General features: G+C 38.8%; 1 protein-coding gene across 1 annotated transcript in view; it reads right to left on the bottom strand.

Annotated features, from left to right (window-relative positions):
- Positions 1–17,546, bottom strand: part of LOC127641112 (uncharacterized) — a 30,026-nt gene extending 12,480 nt beyond the window's left edge. Inside the window, exon 1 of the mRNA XM_052123887.1 lies at positions 17,394–17,546. Within this exon, the coding sequence (XP_051979847.1) occupies positions 17,394–17,451 (58 nt within the window). The 5' untranslated portion in view covers positions 17,452–17,546. The remainder of the gene's footprint in view (positions 1–17,393) is intronic.
- Positions 17,547–25,126: the final 7,580 nt, after the last annotated feature.

Below are 25,126 nucleotides of genomic sequence, written 5' to 3'. Positions count from 1 at the left end.
TTTGAAATTGATATATTACGGTTTCAATGGGGGAGAATCTTATTCAGACAAATAATCTAATTATTTGTCATTTATCTAATTTAGAATGGTTGTCAAACGTGAATAATTCCATTATATATTTCAATACATAATAATGTAGTATAAGGACAGTTTTATTTAGTTCATAGCTCACATATTTCAAGACCCTAGATTCCCTCCTTAATTTAGCATGCATGCAAATTACCCTACATATAATAATGGTAAAATGCGTACAAAATACGCATTTTAACGGATTGAGTCCACATCTCTAAATTATATATGTAATACAATTTCAATATGGTATAAGCAAGGCTCTCAAGATTTAATTTGTTAAAAGTTTTCATTCATTTTGTCAACATTAAACTGACATTTTTTAACTGTTGAGTATTGACTTGTTGTACTCTTAAAGTGATAATAATAATAAAAACAGAGGTAAGCAGTGAGATTAGGTGAGAGTTTTTTGTTCAATTTCAGATGTTTTAGTATTACAAATTGTATTTCCCCCAAAACGTGTTAACTTCTACATCTAGCACTTGAACTCAACAAACTATAACATTCATATTGTTTATCAGGCTGGTTCCAAAGGGGGGTCTGCAATCATGAGCTTGGCCTACCTTGGCAACCACACCCCCGCCCACCCCTCCAACTGTTTGGCCCACTCAGAGGGTTCTATGGCCCACCTTAAATCTCAGAGCTAGAGCCGGGCCTGTTGCTTATGGTTAAACATATAATAATTATTATAACTCTTATATTACGGCCAAAGATACACAAGAACATTTTGAGAATACTGACAATATTTCTGAGAATATACACTTTGAGTCAGTTATTTCTCAATCATGGCCATTTATGAGGGAAAAAAACATTTATGAGGTTATTTTGGTTATTTCACCTTGTGTACCTGTCTTGTTGCTAAAGTTAATAATAATTTGTGTCTTTCTCTCTCTACAGTTATTGCTTGATCTATCTGTTGGCATTTTTCATTCCTAAAGGTAAGAAACTTACAAACAAACTACATTTATTTAAATAATGGCAAATTCATGCAGAAATGCCAAACTGTGTTTCCTTATTTTAAAGTTATCTTGATTTTCAGTGACTCTAGGCGACGTGGTCACAGTTAAACAGTCCACTGGAGACTATGCTGTCTTGCCATGTTCTTACACTGGAGATAAAAGAGAAGTTGACACAGTGCATTGGATATACAATGACAAAAATCCTGTTTATGAGTTTAGTCCCGGCAGTAATTCAGATGATGTAAAGCACAACACTAGAGTTGAATCTTTTCCTGAAGAGTATGTAAACGGAAACTACTCCATCAAGATCAGAAAACTTCAACTCACTGATGCCGGCCTGTACACTTGCTTCATACCTCCTGCAGTCTATCATGTGACTGTAAATCTCATAATTAAAGGTGTGTAAGAACTGATTTACTCAAAGTTCTTGATTTTGAAGTTTATGATTTAAAATGTGAATGTGGCAGATGTTGACCAAATTCAGTATTTATGCCATGCATGATGCTCTACAGACATTATTAAAGTGTGCTGTTGTCTTTACCACTGAGCGTTCATCATTTCAATTGTTTTGACTCAAGATTTATTATAATTATTTTGTTTTACAGAGCGAGACCAATAACTGGCCAAAGAAATCAAGGAACAAAAACAAGACCAGAGATTGCGATATTGTTAATTTTTTTTTGTGCTTTTTATTTATATTAAGCAGTGAGAAGTGACACATTCAATAGCAGCGGTCCCCACCTTTTTTGTTTTTTTTTATTCCATACATTTTTTCATTAAATAGTTCAACGTAGTTTACCCATTTTTTGTTTAAAACTCTAATATGTGAAAAAAAGCCACTGAAATAACAGTCTTAACAGGAATACCATGATTATAACTATTTCACTTTTTTTTATTATTCTTATTTTATAAAAAGAAGAAACATACAGTCAACAATTTTTTTTCCCCATACAATGCTGCACGCACCATGAAAGATAGAAATATTTAGTCTTATATACTCTATGTGGAATAGAGACGGCACATTTCTGTCCACCAATCACATTTATTTAGTTCAATTTGTGGTTAAACTATTTACTGGAGAAATAAATGTTATTTTATTTAGTTAGTTTTGTTAACTATCTATTAATGGCATACAACATGGAATAACATTTATTTAGAGTAATAGCATCATTGCTATTAGAGAGATGCATGTTTTTACTCTCTTGCGTTGAGCTGAAGCAGTTTCTGCGGGCATCAGTGTGTTTGTGCTGGACCGCCTCTCATGTGATTGATCTTGTTCTTGATAGAATGAATTAAACACTGCTGCAGTTTTATAAAAATCTTTCCCTAAAGAATGGTAATTTTTTTTTAAGCAGCAAGTAAACTTATTTCTAGTGAAATTAGAAAGATATTTTTGTTTTACTAGCAATATATCTAATCTTTGCTGTCCACCAATATTGTAAGAGCCATCTGCAGTACGAACACTTACTATTGACATCAAGCGATAAAAGCACTGGCGTGTGAGTGGGGCTTAATGCTACGTTCACACCGGACGCGAATAGCGCGTCAAATTCGCGCCTACCGCGTCTAGTTATACGCTTGACCACTTTGAATCCATTCGCGCGTCAAGAGCGAAATTGACGCGCGTAAAAAACAAAAGTTTGAAGCGAAATTCTACAGCGTGGCGGCGTCAGAAGCGAAATTCGTTGACGGCCATCTTTTTACAAGATGGCTGATGTTGATCGAGCATTACGTGGAGAGAGTCACCGCTCTGTATTTGCTCTGGAGAGCAGAACAGCGGCGTATGGGTCGTCGTCGCCCGTACTTAGGTCCACCAGACCCTCGAGGCGTTCCCAGTTCGGCGAATTTCATCATTTGCTCCAGGAGCTGCGCCTGGATGACGGCCGCTTTCAGCGGTACTTCCGCTTGTCCAGCGCCCAGTTTGATGACCTGTTGTCCCGCGATCGGGCGAGGATACAGGCTCTATCCCAGCTGCGGAGCGCCTGTCCATCTGTCTTCGGTTAGTAAATGTATATAAAATGTTAAATACAGTATATTAAATATATGTTAATTTACGCTATGCTAGCAATGTTTTTCAAACTGTGTGGTACGGATACCACTGTTGGTGCTCTTTCTAGTGATACTCAGTTAACTGCTGTAACGTTAACCAAAAAAATAAAATATTATTTTGGCAGACGTGATAATGTCTCTATCTGTAAGCAATATGTAGTGCTCTTTCTAGTGATAACGTTACTCGGTTAACTGCTATAACCTAAAAATGATACTGTCATGTCTCTATCTGTAAGCAATTGTAGTAACGTTACTCTTTCTTTTGATAATCAGTTGGTTATTGGCACACTAGTGATTTAAACCATATACACATATACCCTTTTGTTTTGAAGATTCAAAACTTTGTTAAATTGCTTGCAAAATTGCTAGCAAACAAACAAATATGGTGCATTAAAGTAAAACAGACTGGTTATTGTATATAGTTGAATATGTAACTACAAGTGTACTTATAAAAATATTTTCTAGGTTTCTTGCCACAGGGGACTCATTCAGGACCATAGCGTCCAGCTTCAGGGTTGGTGTCTCAACATTGAGCCAGATCGTCCACCAGGTTGTGACTGCAATCTGGGACTGTCTTGTGGAGGAGTACATGGCTGTGCCCACCACTGATGACTGGCGTGTCTTCAATTACCGCCTCTCCAGAGCCAGGCGCGGACATGCTGGAGAGGAGCCACTGCCAGGTCTGGGTCGGGTTGTGGACAACAACTCCTCCAGAGAGGCACTCGGGTGAGGGATGTCTTCATGGCACACTTCTCGTGGAGGGAGCAGTACCATGGCAGCCGACCGAGTAGCGTTTGAAGTCCTCCTCATGACTTCCCCACAACGGCTCTTTTAAGAGCCACCCACAAACCTATAAAGAGCTAAACTATCTAAAAATAGTCCATTATTAATATATTTTGTATTTTTTTTCCCAGGTTGTCAGCCCCAGTTCCAGGATGTCAGGTCCACAACATGCACATTTATTAAGTTGAGACTTTTTAAAAACGTCAGGTTTTCCATGGTAGTATATCAGGTTAAATTATTTATTTATTTTTGTTTTGATGATAAATGGAGCCAGCCTCAAAAAGTAATTAACCTGTCCTGTGTTTTTTTCCTTATTCAACACTGTCCAGACACTAATGTTGGTTGTCTTTACATTACAATAATAATGTTTCATATAATCTAGATTTAGATATGGAATAAATAGCAATCAATACAAAATCAAAATGTCTCATATATTGAAATCAAGTTATGTGATAAAAGATTTGCTTTGTTTGTGCATTAGAACCACACCAGGCATTTAGTCATATTACAAAAATAATTTATTGAGGCCAAACATATGAAGTAATTTTAGGTATAACATTAAAAAACATATTTAGGCAAAACGTAAAAAAAATTATTTAGGCAAAACATATAAAATAACAATATGAACTGAAAAAAAAATGAACAATATGTGCACACTATTTACATTAAGAGACAGGAACAAAAAGGACCTCGCTTGGAAGGCGGAAGAGCCACAGGGAATGGCATAGGAGAAGAGGAAGGAGGGCAGCAGGCAGCTAGGCTCCTGATTGGTTAACGCGGCGCGAATTGACGCCAAAGTTCAGATTTTTCAACTCGGGCGGCAGACGCGAATTCGCGTCAAACGCGTGAATGCACAAAATGCACCATTCGCGCGTAACGCGCCAGACGCTCAATTCGCGCGAACTTGACGCGCGAATGAGGCGTATTCGCGTCTACCGCGCCGCGCTCTACGCCTCATTCGCGCCGCAGGAATTTTTTACGCGCGTAACGCGTCTTTGCATTGACTTAACATTGAAATCACTCGCGCCTGACGCGCTATTCGCGTCCGGTGTGAACGTAGCATAGATGGCACGATCTCAGGAAAAGCTTGCCACCTGTCACATAACATGCAAAATGCCTTTAAAAGCCTGTGAGAAAATGCTAGTATGTCTTGTTCACATACATTTCTTTAGACAGAGCTGCAAGAAGTGGTCCGTTCATTTCAATGTTCAGAGACCGGGTGAAAAACTATCCAAAAATAAAATGTGACATTTACTAACATCATAAGTGGATCTCAGCGAGAAAGAAATATTAAAAGTGTAGGTTATAGCCCCTTTTATATATTCGCCGTATGATCTTGCGATTGGCTGATGAGAATAATGATTGTGATCTAGTGGTGGGGATCGCTGTATTATAGAATTTATCATTTCTCTTTCTATGGCGTCTACTTGAACTTTAATTTGTTGTCATGCACTTTATGAAGTTTGCCTTAAATTCTGCTGTTACAACATTAATAAGCCTATGCTCTCTTTTTAAATGATTTTTGTAACAATTGATATTTATATCACTGACATCATTAGATATGATGTGGAACACCTCAATTGTTAGATGGGCTCAGCAACCGTTTCTGTTTCTAGTAACATCAAGCCAAATGACTGACTTACAGAACCTGTTTAGGAATGCATTGTCAAGGCTGTATGAACCTTTCCATAATATCAACAAGAACATTGTTACATCCACATTATTATTGCTGTTAGATTGAAGACTAATAAGACAATTGATCAAGCTCTGCAAGATTTATGCACATAACAAACTAATCAAATATGTAAACATGAATGTAAACATAAAACTCATAAATCATAACTGATGATCAATAATTAAGGTTAAAGGCTGTCACTTTAACACTTTCAGGACTCTTTCTTGCATGTGTATACTTGTATATGTGAATACTTTTATTTTGAGTGTTTCATGTCCAGATCGATTATTCCCAGTTGTCTCTTGTTTTCTTCAATGTTCTTATTACAGCACAAGTGTTTGCCCTATTGATTTATCTGCTCTTAAATGTCAAATGTGTAAACTGAATATTCTGCCGAGTTTTGTTTCCATTTGTATCATGCTGGTATATATTGGATCTCTGTTTAAGTTGCATTTTAGTTTGGATGTTGTGTTTCTTAAATGAAAATACAGCAGTTGGGGACAACAAAATTCCGGGTAGCAAACTTCAGCAGTATGCTAATTTTCTATTTGCATGGAAAACCAAGATGACCTGCTACAGTGCAAAAAAGGTTCATTATTCAACCAGATCACAGAAACCATCGATGCAATGTGCTTGACCTTCCCTTCCATTTCTAATGTGATGAATGGACCAAAAGTTTAATGTCAGTCGGGAGTTTTAATGTCGCATTCTTCACTTTTTTGACTGCTAAGAATTAACATCATCAGTTATATTACACTTTTAATTCATTTGTAAAGTGTAAAAATATACCATTTGACAGTAGTTCTGTTTCATGCAGTGTATTCTGGTTCAATACTGTAACTTTTGTTAAATGTATTCACTGGGTTTATTCTATCATGTATCCATACTACTTTAAAGAGTATGTAAATCACAACTCCTAGACTGTTTTGCATACTCACTGAACTCATGTGTGTATCATTTCCTGCTTGCTATAATATAAAGGATGACTATTAAACTGAATTTTCACCCTATCGTTATTTGGCTATGATTCATATTTGTTTATTATTTGTGTTGATCCTGCTTTCAGTTTTACTTTGTCTCCTGATTACTCTGTAAAAAAAAAAAAACTATTTCTACCTGATCAAACCAGTTAATTCACCTGTTTTATTCACATCATGTTTTAGTGTATTAATATCTGCATTTTATGAATCTATTATTTGATTCATTTATTAGTCTTGTTGCAAATTGATTAACACCCTGCTCCTCTGATCTCTGACATTCTGAAAGTGACAGACCATAGAAACTATTTCTACAACAAACACAGGACAGCTTTAAAACTAGTCTGACAACTAGTGTGTAACAAAGATTCCAACAATGACACTGTTCAATCACATATTCTTCTTACATGGCTGTTGTTGTGATAATGTTCTAGTTAAACTCTCATAATCTCTCTTTAGACACAACAGCATCTTATAGTACAAGACTTTTACTTTATTCACATTTGAGATCCTGATAGAGAAGGACTGATATTAAAATAAATAAAGCTTAATTTTTAATCCACATGTCAACATTGCACAGGACATATGAACCAGTCTGCTTTGTCACACTGATGGCCCTTGCAAAACATTGCCTGTTTTGGGGTTGGTTTGCAAATTACAAGCATATATATATATATATATATATATATATATATATATATATATATATATATATATATATATATAATTAGATGTTATATTAGTTTATTTTATTTAGAAGTACAGTTGTTGAAAATCTGCTCTGTTTTTTTTTTTAATCCTTCATGACAAGTGAATAATTCAAGTCATAAATCTGCATGTTAGTATTAATCGTATTGTGGCAGTTAAATAAATTAAATAGATAAGTTTATTAGATACGTTTTTCATTACAATTAAGTCAGTTGAAATGTCAGTAGTACAGACTCACTGTACAACAGTTCAATTATTAGTCTATTATTATGCAAGAACTATTGTAAATTGTAAATCTATTACAGTAATTCATGAATATAAGTTAGATCAGACACTCACTTTTATATTTGGTTTGTATTTCATGGCTTTGCCAAATAGATTTGCTTATAATAAATAATTCTGTAAATATATGATAAACTTTCTTAAGAAAGTTGTTTGAGATTTATAACGTGATGTTAGTCAGACTGGGGAATTCATTTGGAATAAAGAATTGTATCTCACCAGAGGCGGCAGCCGATTTTGCCGGGGCTTCAGCCCCGCATGTTTTGAGTGTAGCCCCGAATGTATTTTGAAAAGTTGACTGACAAATATGAAACCGGACAATAGCCTATGTAAACCCCCGAAATCACAACTTATTTCATTGTGCTTTGGCTTTGCACATACTGCATACAGCCTGTAAATATAGACATAGGCATAATCTAGCCTATAGAATAAGTTCCTTTGCTGTCGGTAGCCTATGGGCGACTCCGTTTCTTCCTCTCTGTTGAATATGCAGCAGGTAGGGGAGGAGCTTGCACAGTCGTTGACATCAACTAACGTTACTTAGTGGCGAGTTAACAGAAGTTAGCAGGAAAGACAGCAAAAATTAAGCAAATGAGGCTTTGGGGATTTTTCCGAAAGAAGTCAGTGGGTAAGAATTCACATTTGTTTTTGTCCTTAAAGTCTGAAGATCATCATCTAGCTGGCTTTAACCCACAGTAGGCTAAACCTCAAGAGGTCCACTATCGACTGTCAGTACACGTTGTCGCCTCCTTGTTAGCGCATCCGCCTCTTATGCCGGAGACCACGGTTCTAGTCTCGTTCGAAGCGTAATTTTCTTGTTTATCAGGTGTTGTTTTCACTAAGGATAACAATAAGCATTAGCATAAAATGTCTGTGTGACTTGTTTTGTGATATTAGTTTGTAGTAAATATACACTTTGATTTGATTAAATGGTTTTGTAGAGTGTAGCAAAGATGAGCTACAGACTGAGGAGCAGCAGCAGCTGTGCCAGAATCAGGCATGGAAACTGTAACAATTAATAAGTCACTTTACTTTAGAGAAAGTTAAAAGTGAAACATTGTTTATCCCAATGATCCTAATGAAAGGATTTTGACAGATGAATTATTCTCATAGAGATGATGAGAATTATATACAGTTCAATGCCATGGTGTGTCAATTAACTTAGACTAAAGTTATTCATGTATTGCTTTAACTTAGGATCTTATACATCATTTTGACTATGTCAAAAAATATAAATTATTTATATTCAATATTTTTTTACCTCACTTTACTCACTATATAACTCTTTTGTGATGACTTTATGGTACATGAAAATTCAAGAATCAACCACTGATCTGCTCTTCCCAATACATTTTCTTCAATGGTATTGGTCTACAATTTGACATTATGTAGCACTTGATGAATTATAATAATAATAATAATACATAAGTCTTATATAGCGCTTTCCAAGGAACTCAAAGACGCTTATTAGTTGTTTAAAGCTGATTTGCAATAAGTTATGTGCTGTATCTGTTCTTTTGCATCACAGATGATTCAGGGAGGAGAGAGGATGTTGAGGATAGTACTAGAGTGGAAGATTTAGGAACTGTAGAAACAGGCCCAGTCAGAGCAAAACTCAAAGAATACCCTCTCACCAGCTTTGGACTACAGAGAAGTGGTTGCTAGTGTGAAAATAAAATGGTCTGGGCTAAGCCCCGGATGTCCTTCAATGCTGGAAACGCCTCTGATCAGAGGTGTCTCGGGCTCCCAAGGATGACCCCTAGTGCAACTTCATCAACACAATGTCGAGTGAGTGACAGATTGGGAACTGTATATTTTGAGCTATAACCATTTCAATGTTTGTTTTTTTTATATAGATAAGACATTAAGGTATGTGGCAATAGAAAAATGTAATTTTCACTGGAGTAAAACATGTGACAACTAACTCCTGGTTTCTCTAAAGATGCTATGATTCTGCTTTATTGAACGTTTGTTCACCATCTTTTACAGATCATTGTTTGCCTATATTTTACCCATGATCAGTCATGATTACCCATTGTCAGGTAAACAATCTCGATTGGCTATTAACGATATTAAACAGTTATAAAACATAATAGAGTTATGAGTTACATTTATAAAACATAACATACATTAGCTTGTCATTGAAGAGTTAATGTATTTTAAATAGTACATTATTTCAACTCATAATAGAACGATGGAAGAGCTGAGGCAGCTAAAGGAGTTTTTTTTAGAATTGGATCAAAGTTTGAAGCAGCTCAGTAATAGGGTTAACCAGATGTGCTGTTCAGGAAAGTTTCAGATCTCAACATTGAGCAGTTGACAGTTATTTGCGACCAGTACTGCCGTTCCCTATACGCATATTACGCAGTCTGCGAACGGCATCAACTCCAACTCCCAGAAACTCCACCAGCAGCCCTTACAATAACTGGCACGTTATTCAAGGACCCGAAAGCAGCCGCGGAACACAGACGATCGTCTCGCACCATGCATCACACGAATGTCCGTATAGGGTGTATAGGGCCGTATAGAGCTCTGTATGGGGCATCAATTTGGCCAGCTTCGGCCCTGTCTGTGCCTCCCTTGCCTAATATAAGTTCCTATGAATGAGTCTAAAGTGTTGTCAGCCCAGGCGCTACATCATTATGTCCATGAGTGCCACGCTAAGTTAGCTGCCAATTAACCAGAAGTTGCCAGGTCAGAGTAGACAGTCTTCCCTACAACCCCTTCCTCCGTTTGTGGTGCCAACCCCTCGATCTCAGCTGAACAGCCTATTGAGTTCTAAGTTAAGTTTCTCAGATAATCAAGCACCTTCATGTGGGGTAAACTAATTCACAGATAATGTCCTTCCATTTTGAAGCAGCATATGACCCAGAGTCTCTTTATTAGCCAGACAGCTAATCCTCACTTCTATTCAATGAAGAGCTACTTATATCAGTTAACCAACCCATCTCCCAGCCTGTTCCAAACATGTAGTCTGAAATGAAGCACCAGCCATCAGGTATGATACTCATGCCTAGTTTTGAAGCACAACCATTGATGATGCATATTCAACCCATGCATCAAGTGTCATTCCCAGGATTCAGGACTATGCCAGGTCTGTCCATTCCCCACCAATCACATTTGGTTTTCCTGCAGGCCAGGAGGGTTATCTGACTCATAACCAATACCTTCCAGTCTCGAGTCATGCGTCAAGTAGCATCTCACACTCTGCAGATCAAGTCAACCAGGCTGGTAGTCAGTTGCCTGTTTTGGCTATTTTTCAGGCCTATTATATGACCAGTCAGTCACCTGCACCCCTTTTAGTGTATAACAGCCATCCAGCCAGCTGTGCATGGCAGCCAAATCAAGTCAGTACCCACAAGTAATTTTACTGTTTTTTCTGCAGCCCAACCTTCTATACAGCGTAACCAGCCATCCTTTTCATAACCTACTTCCACAAGTCAGACCTTCTTCGATGCAACAGGCTGTCTCCAGGCCTTGACCTGGTTTATCTTAAATGTTCCCCTAGTCCTGTTCACTTTTGCTCTCTGTTTGCTCAAAATAAGGTGAGACTGCGTTTAGCTATTATGCTTTGGCCACTAGGGGGAGCAATGAACCTTTTGAGCTCTCGCCACTCTGTTTGATTAATGACCTAGTTCACCTGTGCCTAGTTTTGTCATCTGTATTTAAACCCAGTCTTTTCAGTTGTTATTTGCTCAGTCTTCTCTTGAATTAAGCCAGCCTCAGTTCTTTCCCTGTGCTATATGCCTGTATGTTCTTATGCTTTTTTTTTAAAAAAATATATATATTTTGTTTTACTTTTGGAATTTTTCCCTTATTTTGTTGCCTCTCCAAGTGGATTATATACTTTTGTTTAAGTATTGGAATTGCCTTTTCCCCTAAGACTGATTTGTGCCTTGTATCTCATCTTGAAATTAAAATTTGTACTCAGTAAAGACATTGAACATTACACTGTCTCCAGCGTTGTGTCTACATTTGGGTCCAGAAACCAGTGTTTCCAGTAGCTCAGGGGATAAGACTACTATCATTTCATGTTAGAGCCCTGGCTTTGAGCCCTGAATCAGTTACTCGCTATTACAAAACCTTTATTTCTATGATCTTCACCATGACCAAATCACCGTGGGGAAAAAACTTTTATATACATTTTATTTTTTATTTTATATATTTATATTATAAGAAGTATCATAAAGTTGTGGAGACAGGAAACAGTATGGGGAAAAGTGGGACAAATGGGGGAATTTAGCCCGGGTCGTCCCCATGATAAAAAGCCATACCAACTTTACAGTGTGGCAGATGTTATTTACATAGTCACAGCCTTGTAGGAAGCACTATGTTGGGTCAAGATTCTTGACAAATGCTCTGAAACACTCATCCTCCACCACTGAAAATGGCTGTAAATCCTTAATGATTATGTCCACTTATCCCTCATCAATGTCCTTTTGAATGTCACACAAATCTGGAATGGGATGTTTTTGGAAATGGATATATTTTTTCTTGGAACATACAAGAAATATATCTATATGGTCATGTTTGATTAAAAACTTTGTTTGATAAGCCTATGTTTAATTTAGTTTTTTCAGGTTTGCTGACATGAAAGGTGGTCCCCTATGGACCAGCTGCCACTGAAGGAGGTTATACACAAGGCCTGAGTAGGGGGGTATTAGGGGATGCCATCCCACTTGTTATAACAACCATCCTCTTTGTAAAACCACCACCACCACCTTTACCATCCCCTTTAGATCAATTGTGTCATGTATTACTTTAAAATATTAAAATATTTTAATTCTCTATGTTTGATAAACATACTTCAAAGAATGGTGATTAGCTTGATCAGAATTACATTTCATCATATTTGGGGTTTCCAGATATCAGGAGAGGAAATTCCCCAATCAGTTCTAAACATTCTCAGTTTGGAAATATTCTTCCAGTGTTTTTAGCAATCTGCCAACCATGGGCACATGAGCTCTCTCTCCGCTGCAAAAAGGTGCTGGTGTTCTTAAAACACTGGCAATCAGGTATGTTGGACTTTTCAAAAATGACCAAGAGAACAGTTACAACATATACAACTACACTTTCTTAGACCACTGTTTGAGCATCCTTCATAGAAACAGCCCAAACTTCCATTACTTGTTCAGTTATTGGATTGGAAAGATGCGTGTGTGACTGTGAGCGAGCGTTTGAGAGAAAAACATTTTATGAACTTGATGTGGATTTTTCCCCCCACAAAATTCAACATAAAACATAGAGGGTAAAAGGTGCATATTATGGCCACAAATAAGTTTTAGCACCAATAATTTAGCGCCTTGCCATTGATGCAGAATGTAAACATTACAAATTACACATAATCTACTGCACACAGTATATAAACTTTCAATCATCATCGAGTGGTTACAAAAGTTACTTTTACTGATGTCATGTGGTTCAATTCATAGAATGAGGCAGAAAGCAGGTTCTTTACATGTAGCATGGAAAATGACAGCTGAAGTGACATCTTCGTCTTTTCTCTATAGTAAACATATTAAATACACAACAGACTGTTTGGAAAATATATAACAACCCAAGTATTGCTGTAATCATTCATTTATTCCATACATTTTCCATCAGTCAATATGATATTTTTATGCTTTACACATAAGTTACAAGGATAATACGTCATGGCATGCAGAATTCCCTGTAATATTTACAGAGTAAAACTTTGGTGAATTATCGAAGCTGGAGTCCACCTTGCTAATGATGTATATGTTGTCATGATTTAATAAGGAATGTAGTAAAAACATACATTACATGAAAACAATACAGACTGCAAGGCCACCGGCGATCTTTGCGTACAAATCGACCACTGCTTATACAGTATCATTGTTTGAACATTTTTATCACAGAAATGATTTTGCTTCGAAAACTTTCAGTTTCATGGAAATGTTCAGTTAATGATGTTATGAAATATTTTGTACTTTGTAAAGTTTTTTCTATGTGCAGTAAAGTGTATTGGGACTTCTGATGTTGACCATTTGGTTGACCACAACTGTTGACATAATCAGACCAGAGGCATTTCCAGCATTGAAGGACATCCGGGGCTTAGCCCAGACCATTTTATTTTCACACTAGCAACCACTTCTCTGTAGTCCAAAGCTGGTGAGAGGGTATTCTTTGAGTTTTGCTCTGACTGGGCCTGTTTCTACAGTTCCTAAATCTTCCACTCTAGTACTATCCTCAACATCCTCTCTCCTCCCTGAATCATCTGTGATGCAAAAGAACAGATACAGCACATAACTGGCTACCTACTGCATGAACAATAGCAAGGTTATGTAGCCTACAGTTTTCTAGAAATGGGCACACTTATCTCGAAATGTGTAGCCGTTGTTTATCTTCAAATGCGATGATAAGCATTCTGGTCCAAGTGCTAACGTAGCCTATGGTAATAACTTGCCTACTGTGGGTGAAAGTCAGCCAGATGATGATCTTCAGACTTTAAGGACCAAATAAAATGTGAATTCTTACCCACTGACTTCATTCGGAAAAATTCCCAAAGCCTCATTTGCTTCATTTTTGCTGTCTTTCCTGCTAACTTCTGTTAACTCGCCACTAAGTAACGTTAGTTGATGTCAATGACTGTGCAAGCTCCTCCCCTACCTGCTGCATATTCAACAGAGAGGAAGAAACGGAGTCGCCCATAGGCTACCGACAGCAAAGGAACTTATTCTATAGGCTAGATTATGCCTATGTCTATATTTACAGGCTGTATGCAGTATGTGCAAAGCCAAAGCACAAATAAATAAGTTGTGATTTCGGGGGTTTACATAGGCTATTGTCCGGTTTCATATTTGTCAGTCAACTTTTCAAAATACATTCGGGGCTGAAGCCCCGGCAAAATCGGCTGACGCCGCGTCTGAATCAGACTAGATAAAAATCAGACTGTTTGTCTGCTTTTATAGTTTTCCTCACTCTCATTATTGCTGGTTTGCCAATGATTACTCGTCCACGTGCTAATGGTGGCACACATGCCTGAGGTTGTCAACCCCACATTTAGATCTAAACAAAAGAGCAAAAGACCACAAACAAAGAGTATCAATGCAGTGCAGACAAACTGCAATGCCACTTTCTATTTGTGGTTAGGAAAATGTTGAAAACTGAGATACATTAATGTAGAAAGGCATGAGAAAAACTCTGCACTTGGTTTAAGGTTAAAACTTCAGTCTAGACAAAGGTAAAACTCATTGTTTGACGAGTGACCAAACCAGTGGAACACTTTCTGGTTGAGTTTAAGTTAAATTTCTTTCTGATGTGAAACGTTTTATTAATTTATTAGTAATAAAGAAGGGTAAGTCCAATGTTCATGTCATATCCATCTGTTTACTGTATATTAGAGTAACAGACAGGTTATCTTATTCAACTTTTGAACAAGGTGAAGGATATTTTAAAGTTATCACTGAGGACTCGAGACTTTGTATGATTTTTCCATTTAAATTTGAATTAGCTACAATTTTCCCTCATTTCTGATTCATTTCATGACAGTGTATAAACTATGTAAGGAAACAACATGCCGTTTTATGTTATTGCAGAGCGTAATCTGTGTGATCCTGCTATAAAATACTCTTCAAATATTTGTATTTAATTACAATATACTTAATAGGTCACTTGCTTCCCTTCTCATGACCTCTGAAATTAAACTACTGCAAAGATTTCAAGCGTTTCATGAGTATCAGTTCAAATTTAGTCACATCAATGAGAGGAAGTTTCATGTGCATTGAGTACCTTTCTCACAGTTCATTTTCATATATAATTTTTTTAATTTAAATTTTGACTTGCTCTAGAAATAAGAGGGAACCAGCACCAAATACACAAACACAAAAACTGTTGACCAGCATTGTGGGACTCTTCAACATGGTAATCTGAACCCACAAGATGTGTTTTTACATTTTTATTTAAATTAATTTTTTTAAGTGATTTGATTTACAGGGACAGTCGGGGTGTCCTCAGAGTTTAACAAATGTCAGGATTTACGACATTGTGATGGCATTTATGTCCCCATAATGTATGTAAATTCCAGAACACACACACACAACATTTTAAAACTCATCAGACAGCATGAAATGCAGAACTTCACACTTTTAAATTTGTTAAAAAATAACACGTTATTGAAAGAGGCCAAAGACATTATCAATCTATTGTCATTACACCGATATTGTTTTCCTGGAAAGACTCTGACACACTGATATGTAGATATTCACAATGACCAGAGAAGGAAAGACATTCTCAAACAGTCACAAACAGTTTCAACCAGTCATTTCTAAGTAAATTATTACTGAAAACAGAAGAAAAGTTTTAGAGAAACAGACTTCCCAGTATAAAAAGAGCTTCTTAAAGAGATAGTTCACCCAAAAATGAACATTCAGTCATTGTTTACTCACTCTGGTTTTGTTATAACCCCATATTACTTTCTTTTGTTTTCTTAACACAAATGGAGAGGTTATACTATGGCAGTTAGTGATCATCTCTTCAAGCTTCAAAAGAACACACAATAATTCATTCGACTTCTGAATGATACTTTTATGTGACATGTCTTGTTCTGAAGAAATGAGATTCGATTTGTTGAGAAACCGTTATTCTCCTGTACGCGCTCATGAGTTCTTTGCATACGAGGTTATAACAACACAAACGTGAGTAAACAATGACTGAATTTTCTTTTTTTTGGTGAACTAATCGTTTAAAATACATAAATATACTATATGAAGAATACTGAATGTAAAGCGTCTTTAGAGTACATCTACAGAAAACATGGACAATAAGAGCATTGTCATCATACAACTGTTATACAGTACAAAGATGATGAGACAAAAGACATTTAGATACTTAGATGATGTTTTTGATACATTTTGATTAACTGAACTTTTAAATTAATAAATGATCAAAAACGTGACTCACTAAGATTAAAAGATTGTTTTAAAAAACAACAACAACAACAACAACAAAGAGAAAAGATTGCCAGTATGACATTGTGAAAGAAATGATAAACAGAGAGGTCATCAGGTCGGTCATACTCGTGTGTACATTATTTGGGCAGATGTAGAACAGTATATGTGCTGCTGACTCGACTGGATCAATATTTTTTATGCATCTGAGAAAAGTTCACCTCAGTAAACTGAAAGAGCAATGGGGAAAAGCGTTATTAGCATATTCAGCGCAGATGTTTCATAATAACAAATGCTTGAATAATAGCATAAGACTCTCCAATAAATATCTGACATTTCAATATCAAATGACCAAATATCACATAATACAAAGAATGAAATAATTCACCTGTAATTGCCTGTAATCTATGACTTGTGTCTGTTGTAGATTGGTATTATGAAGATGTGATTGTTCTCCAGATCTTTTCTTTCCACCAACAAAAACTAAGAATTAAATAAACAGTGAAAAATGTTTTAACACGACTAAAGATTATGGATTTTCATTTCCAAAATAATCATATTAATTAGCGGAAAGACAAACTGCCAAATTATGACAAATTTACTGAACTTCCAATTCTGTACCAATATAAAAAATAATATTTCTACAGTTAAAGAGCCTCAATATTAATAATAATAATAATAATAATAACAATAATAATAAAAAGCACTCACCTGTGAGCACAATGAGCAGAACACCAGTTAACAGAGCAAATATGATGGTTAGAGTTTGCCATGTCTGATTGTGATGAATGTCTTTCACTTCTGTCTGATTCTGTTGAGTACACGACACTAATGTGATCTCTGTTGTTGATTCTGCAAAGAGAAAGTGTGCAATTTGTTACAGTATTATGATAGTCAGTCTACTCCATTAAAGCATATTAATACAATTATTGTGTCTGAAAACTGAATACAAACACACATTGATGACTGCAGGAGCATTTACCAATGAATTTGAGTCTGGTGCCATTGCTGAATTCTGGAGGTACTGAATCTTTCTTCATACAGTAATAAACTCCCAAATCATCAATGGTGACATTATTTATAAACAGATGACGGTGAGATTGCACTGAATATTTGTGTCTGAATGTTTTATTGAAGCATGAAAATGTATTTGACAAAGTGCGTAATATCACCACTGGAGGATCTGGAAGTTTCAGTAATAACCAATAAATCCCTCCTTCATCAAGATCACAGTTTATAGTCACATTCTGTCCCAAATCTGTCAGTTGATCTGTTTCAGCTTGACAGCATATAAATAGATCTGTGAGATTAAAAAACAATCAAACACATAATTAAGATTTGCTAATCATCTGTGAACCAGTGCCATCAAAAACATTTCATATTAATGAAACAATGTAATAAACTCACATAGTTGCAGCTGTATGATCTTCATGCTGTTGCCTTGATTAAAACACTTGACTAATGAACTCTACTGCTGTTCTTGCAAGCAGAGGAAAAGTTTACCCACATCAACTAGAGGAAGTCTAAGTCAAGTTTGCTTTGACCACACTGTTCACGCTATTTCCAACTAAATACTCTTTTTAAAATGTTTTCAGTAAAGTATTCTGAATATGTCATATAAAATGTATTACACAGTATAAAGTACATAACACATATTCAGAATACAAGAATCTTTATAAAGGCAACACTTAGTATTATCTTATCTGAACTGCAACATCTGCACTTTTAACTAATCGAAGTGAATTTGAAAAGCTTGTTCTTTAATTTAGATGTGGACATAAATGTTTGTTTTTGGAAGGTGGAAGAAAAACAGAAGACAGTTTGTGCTCAACTACAACATTTTAATATTTTTCTTAACTCATTATTTGATTGAACTGACAAAGCGTAATACATTTTGACACAAAATTAGATCAGAAATGCAAATAAACCATATTTATTTTCGAGATGATAACTGGATGCCATATGCAGAAATAAAATAAAATAGTGAGGTCATGTGACAACAATGTAGTAAATTAATGATTTTAACTAGGCTTGCTTACATATTTCCATATTAAGACCTATTTATTGTTTTTATTTTCTATCTCTTTCACTACCAACACTTTTATTTTCGGGTGCTTTTGATTCTTTGATTCTTTTTGTTTTTTTTATTGTTGTTATATATTTTAGCGTACAAATCGACCACTGGTTATACAGTATAAATGTTTGAACATTTTTATTACAAAAATTATTTTGCTTAGAAGCCTTTCAGTTTCATGGAAATGTTCAGTTAATGATGTTATGAAATATTTTGTACTTTGTGAAGTTTTTTCTATGTGCATTAAAGTGTATTGGGACTTCTGATTTTGACCATTTGGGATTAACTGTTGACATAATCAGACTAAACAAAAGACAGACTGTTTGTAAGCTTTTATAGTTTTCCTCGCTCTCATTATTGCTCGTTTGCCAATGATTACTCATCCACGTGCTAATGGTGGCACACATGCCTGAGGTTGCCAACCCCACATTTAGATCTAAACAAAAGAGCAAAAGACCACAAACAAAGAGTATCAATGCAGTGCAGACAAACTGCAATGCCACTTTCTATTTGTGGTTAGAAAAATGTTGAGAACTGAGATACATTAATGTAGAAAGGCATGAGAAAAACTCTGCACTTGGTTTAAGGTTAAAACTTCAGTCTAGATAAAGGTAAATCTCATTGTTTGACGAGTGACCAAACCAGTGGAACACTTTCTGGTTGAGTTTAAGTTAAATTTCTTTCTTATGTGAAACATTTTATTAATTTCTTAGTAATAAAGTAGTTAACATTAGTAAGTCCAATATTCATGTCATATCCATCTGTTGAATCTAAGTATCATATCATTCCCTCTGGACTCACTCTCTATTCTAGTCCTCATTATGTTGAATGTCTTCACCTGTTCCTCATGTGCTCAGTCTGGATATATTGTGCTCTCGTTCCTCTTGTGTTTGACAGATTGTTTTGTTCTCATGTTAAATCAGTGTTCCCCTTCTGTCACTCACTCAACGTTGTGTCGAATGAAGTGACATTTCCATTCTTCCTGGAAGTGCATGACGAGCTGACATGGTCGTGGAGGGCACATTACCCCTAACCGACCCCCTCGCTCGTCCGCTCTCACTACCCTGGATGGCGGAGCGGCACCCCGGCCCTAGAACTCTACAGTCCCGGTCCCCCAGACGCAGCTCCTTCGCCTCCGGCCCCGTGACTGCTCAGCCCCGGCAGGCCAGCGCTGACGAGTTCCGAAGACGCCTCCTTAGGACCTCTTCCTCAGTCTCTAACCCGCCCCCTGCCGGGTACGCGGAGCAAGGTAAGTGCTTTGAGTCTTTTCTCAGCACCCAAGCCTCCGGACGCTCTTTTGCCTCCCAACGCATTATTACCTGCTCCCCCTCGCACGTGAAGCCCCACCAGGTACGTCAAAAATGATTGTCCCATTAGTCCCCCTCGCACGGAGTTTGGATGCGTAGTTCTCACTTCCCAATCCGTCGCGCTGGTTGGCCAGGACCATCCGACTCGGCTACGTGATTCAGTTCGCCCGGCTCCTGCCTCGTTTCAGCGGTATTCGCTCCACTCTTGTGCGTGGCCAACAAGCCAGTGCCTTATGAGCAGAGATCTCCACCCTGCTCCTCAAAGATGCGATAGAGCCCGTCCCTCCAGCCGAGATGAAGAAGGGTTTCTACAGCCCTTACTTCATTGTACCCAAGAAAAGTGGCGGATTGCGAATAATCTTGGACCTGCGAGTTCTCAACCGGGCTTTGCACAGACTCCCGTTCAAAATGCTCACGCAGAAACAGATTCTCACCTGCGTTCGACAGCTAGATTGGTTCGCTGCGGTAGACCCGAATGACGCGTACTATCACGTCTCCATTCTACCACGACACCGACCCCTTTTATGGTTCGACGGCCAGGCGTATCAGTACAAGGTCCCTGTCCCCTTGCATTTTCACGAAGATCGCAGAGGCCGCTCTTGCCCCCTAAGGGAAGTGGGCATCCGCATACTTAACTTCCTTGATCTGGCTCCTCCTGGCCCACTCTCGTGAGTTACTATGCGCCCACAGGGACCAGGTGCTCAGGCACCTCAGCCGTCTAGGGCTTCAGGTCAACTGGGAAAAGAGCAAGCTCGACCCGGTTCAGAGCATCTCTTTTCTCAGCATGGAGTTAGACTCAGTCTCAATGACAGCGCGGCTTACCAACGAGCACGCTCGGTCAGTGCTCAGGTGCCTCGTTCACTTCGAGCCCGGCACAGCGGTTCCTCAAAAACAATTCCAGAGGCTCCTGGGGCATATGGCATCCTCAGTTGTGGTCACGCCGCTCCGTTTGATGCATATGATACCACTAAAGCACTGGCTACAGACTTGAGTCCCGAGATGGGCATGGCGCCACGGCACACACCGTGTGACAATCATCCCTTCCTGCTGTCAGACTTTCAACCCTTGGACAGACCTCTGCTTTCTGCGGACTGGAGTCCCCCTGCAGCAGGTGTCCAGACATGTCGTGGTAACCACAGACACTTCTCAAAAGGGTTGGGGCTGTGTGCAACAGGCACGCTGCGGCTGGCCCCTGGAAAGGACCCCAGCAGCGTTGGCACATCAATTGCCTAGAGTTGATGTTTGTAATTCTTGCCCTACGGAAGTTTCTCCCACTAATCCCAGGTAAGCACATCTTGATCCGTTCAGACAGCACCGTGACGGCAGAGTACATAAATCACCCACCATCTCCTCCTTTGGAGCCAGCAACACGACGACGGATGCGCTGTCGCGACAGGTTTCGCCCAGCGGAGAGTGGAGGCTCCACCCTCAGGTGGTCCAGCTCATATGGGACTGATTTGGCAAGGCACAGATAGATCTCTTAGCCTCCCAAGACAACTCCCACTGCCCGCTCTAGTACTCCCTGACAGGAGCCCCTCTCGGGACAGACATGCTGGCACACAGCTGGCCCGGGGACTGCGCAAGTACGCATTTCCCCCAGTGAGCCTTCTTGCATCTGTGCTCTGCAAGATCAGGGAGGATGAGGAACAGGTCATCCTGGTGGCCCCCTACTGGCCAACTTCAAGGGGAGGCTGTCCCCCTCCACCTTGAAGGTGTATGTAGCTGCTATCGCATCCCACAATGATGCAGTAGATGGCAAGTCCCTTGGTAAACACAACTTGATTATCAGGTTCCTGAAAGGCGCCCGGAGACTGAATCCTCCCCAGCCTAGCCTGTTCACCTCTTGGGATCTCTCAGTGGTCCTCTCGGGCCTTCAGAGATCCCCCTTCGAGCCGCTTGATTCAGTCGAGCTCAAGGCCCTCTCCTTGAAGACGGCCCACCTGATTGTGTTAGCCTCCATCAAGAGGGTTGGAGACCTGCAAGCGTTCTCTGTCAGTGACACCTGCCTGGAGTTCGGTCTGGCGCTTTCTCACGTTATCCTGAGACCCCGACCTGGATACGTGCCCAAGGTTCCTACGAGCCCTTTCAGGGACCAGGTCGTGAACCTGCAAGCGCAAACCCAGCCCCTTCGTTGCTGTGCCCGGTACGTGCATTGCTTACCTACTTGGACCGCACGCAGAGCTTTAGACGTTCTGAGCAGCTCTTTGTCTGCTTTGGTGGACAGCGGAAAGGGAACGCTGTCTCCAAACAGAGGCTTTCCCACTGGGTAGTTGACGCCATCACATTGACCTATCACACCCAGGCCATGCCCCCCCCCCCATTGTGGGTCCAAGCACACTCAACAAGATGTATTGTGTCCTCGTGGGCTCTGGCCAGAGGCACCTCCCTAGCAGACATATGCAGAGCAGTGGGTTGGGCAACACCCAATACCTTTATAAGATTTTACAATCTCAGGGTTGAGTCTGTTTCGTTCCGTGTTTTCTCAGGTCCGAGCCGGTAGAACTTGGTAACGTGCTGACAAACTGACTGGGTGGATTGCTTGCTCTTAGCGCCCTTTCCCTCCATTGAGGTAAAATCGTGCGCTCTTATCCCAGGAGATCCCACTAACTCGGCTCCCTGGATGACTCCTCCCTACCCCTCTGGTCCACGAATTCAGTGGAGGAATTCGCCGACTGAATCCAATGCGGGTACTCAATCTACCATGTACTGGAATAGGTGCTCCACAGGACGGGCCCCTATGTGGACTTATCCCCCTGTGTGTATTTGCCGCGGTACAGTCCCCTTGCGAATGGAGCCGCGTCTCCCTTGGGCAGTCCTCACGGACCTCCGGTTGCCATGTTTTTAGCAACTCCTAATGATATAGGATCTACCACAGCGCCATTCTCCACATGTGACCTAAAAGCCCATGTGATGTATTTCACCACTCTTTACCTTGTATGTCGCCTTCCATGATGCATATGATAGCATTAAGATGGCCCCAGCCGCTTTAACTCTATGCGAGAACATAGAGAGAGAAAAGGCGTGGCTGGAGCGGCCTGCTCCCATGCTTGGCAAGTCGCCTTTTTCCCCCCTGTCGGGGGTAAAGAACCAGAAGGCTCTGATGATTTTATGGGGCGTGGCGGAAGGGTACATGTAGTCTGACACAGCTGGTCGCTTTGGCAAGTAAATTACCTGCCTGCTCCTGTGTCAGCAGTACACATATGCGGCTCAGTGCATGGCGTGATTTAAATTGGACCCCTAGTGTCGCTTCTTTGACACAACGTCGAAGTGAGCAAAAGATAGGGAATGTCTAGGTTACGGATGTAACTTCCGAGGGAACAAGACGTTGTGTCCTCCCGGTGACGTCACTGAACCGAGCCTCTGTTGCGTTCGAACCATTTTCGGCTCCACAGAAAAATCCTGAATGAAAAAGATGCATTTCCCCTCCTTTATACCGTACGTCCGGGGGCGGGACATGCAAATTCTGTCTGCCAATTTCTCATTGGCCTTTTCTCATAGATCAGAGATGCAAAAGGCGCTCAAGAGAGACCTCCAACTTTTTGTTCCCTCCATCAATGAACGGAGGTTACATCCGTAACCTACACGTTTTTTAATGTTGTTGTTTTAGCGTACAAATCGACCACTGGTTATACAGTATAATTGTTTGAACATTTTTATCACAGAAATTATTTTGCTTAGAATCCTTTCAGTTTCATGGAAATGTTCAGTAAATGATGTTATGAAATATTTTGTACTTTATAAAGCTTTTTCTATGTGCATTAAAGTGTATTGGGACTTCTAATGTTGACCATTTGGGAATAAACTGTTGACATAATCAGACTAGACAAAAGACAGACAGTTTCTCAGCTTTTATAGTTTTCCTCACTCTCATTATTGCTCGTTTGCCAATGATTACTCATCCACGTGCTAATGGTGGCACACATGCCTGAGGTTGCCAACCCCACATTTAGATCTAAACAAAAGAGCAAAAGACCACAAACAAAGAGTATCAATGCAGTGCAGACAAACTGCAATGCCACTTTCTATTTGTGGTTAGGAAAATGGTGAGAAATGAGATACATAAATGTATAAAGACATGAGAAAAACTCTGCACTTGGTTTAAGGTTAAAACTTCAGTCTAGATAAAGGTAAAACTCATTGTTTGCCGAGTGACCAAACAAATGGAACACTTTCTGGTTGAGTTTAAGTTAAATTTCTTTCTGATGTGAAACATTTTATTCATTTATTAGTAATAAAGAAGGGTAAGTCCAATGTTCATGTCATATCCATCTGTTTACTGTATATTAGAGTAACAGACAGGTTATCTTAGTCAACTTTTGAACAAGGTGAAAGATATTTTAAAGTTATCACTGAGGACTCGAGACTTTGTATGATTTTTCCATTTAAATTTGAAATAGCTACAATTATATCTTTACATGATAAAAGCAATTCTGTGTGTGTTTGCACGTGTCTTAGTCAGTGTTTTGATTTGCCATGTGCTGTCCCGACCTGCCATATCATTCCCTCTGGACATAATTATCATTCCCTCTGGACATAATTATCATTCCCTCTGGATGTTGAATGTCTTCACCTGTTCCACATGGACACCCCGACTGTCCTACAGGGACAGTCGGGGTGTCCTCAGAGTTTAACAAATGTCAGGATTTACGACATTGTGATGGCATTTATGTCCCCATAATATATGTAAAAACCAGAACACACACACACAACATTTTAAAACTCATCAGACAGCATGAAATGCAGAACTTCACACATTTAAATTTGTTCAAAAATAAAATGTTATTGAAAGAGGCCAAAGACATTATCAATCTATTGTCATTACACCGATATTGTTTTCCTGGAAAGACACTGACACACTGATACGTAGTTATTCACAATGACCAGAGAAGGAAAGACATTCTCAAACAGTCACAAACAGTTTCAACCAGTCATTTCTAAGTAAATTATTACTGAAAACAGAAGAAAAGTTTTAGAGAAACAGACTTCCCAGTATAAAAAGAGCTTCTTAAAGAGATAGTTCACCCAAAAATGAACATTCAGTCATTGTTTACTCACTCTGGTTTTGTTATAACCCCATATTACTTTCTTTTGTTTTCTTAACACAAATGGAGAAGTTGTGAAAAAAAAGAAAAATGTTGTTCTCAGTGAGGTCATGCTATGGCAGTTTATAGTGACTTCAAGCTTCAAAAATGTCACACAATAATGAATTAGACTTCTGAATGATACTTTTATTTGACATGTCTTCTGAAGAAATAAGATTCGATTTGTTGACAAATCGAATCTTCGACTAAATTTAATGTATTATGTAGTAAAAATGTTCACTGACCGTTATTC

This window comes from Xyrauchen texanus, chromosome 50 (assembly GCF_025860055.1).
Source record: "Xyrauchen texanus isolate HMW12.3.18 chromosome 50, RBS_HiC_50CHRs, whole genome shotgun sequence".
NCBI classification, from domain to species: Eukaryota; Metazoa; Chordata; class Actinopteri; order Cypriniformes; family Catostomidae; genus Xyrauchen; species Xyrauchen texanus.
Note: the sequence above shows the minus strand (reverse complement) of the source record. Positions and strands in the feature narration are given on the sequence as shown.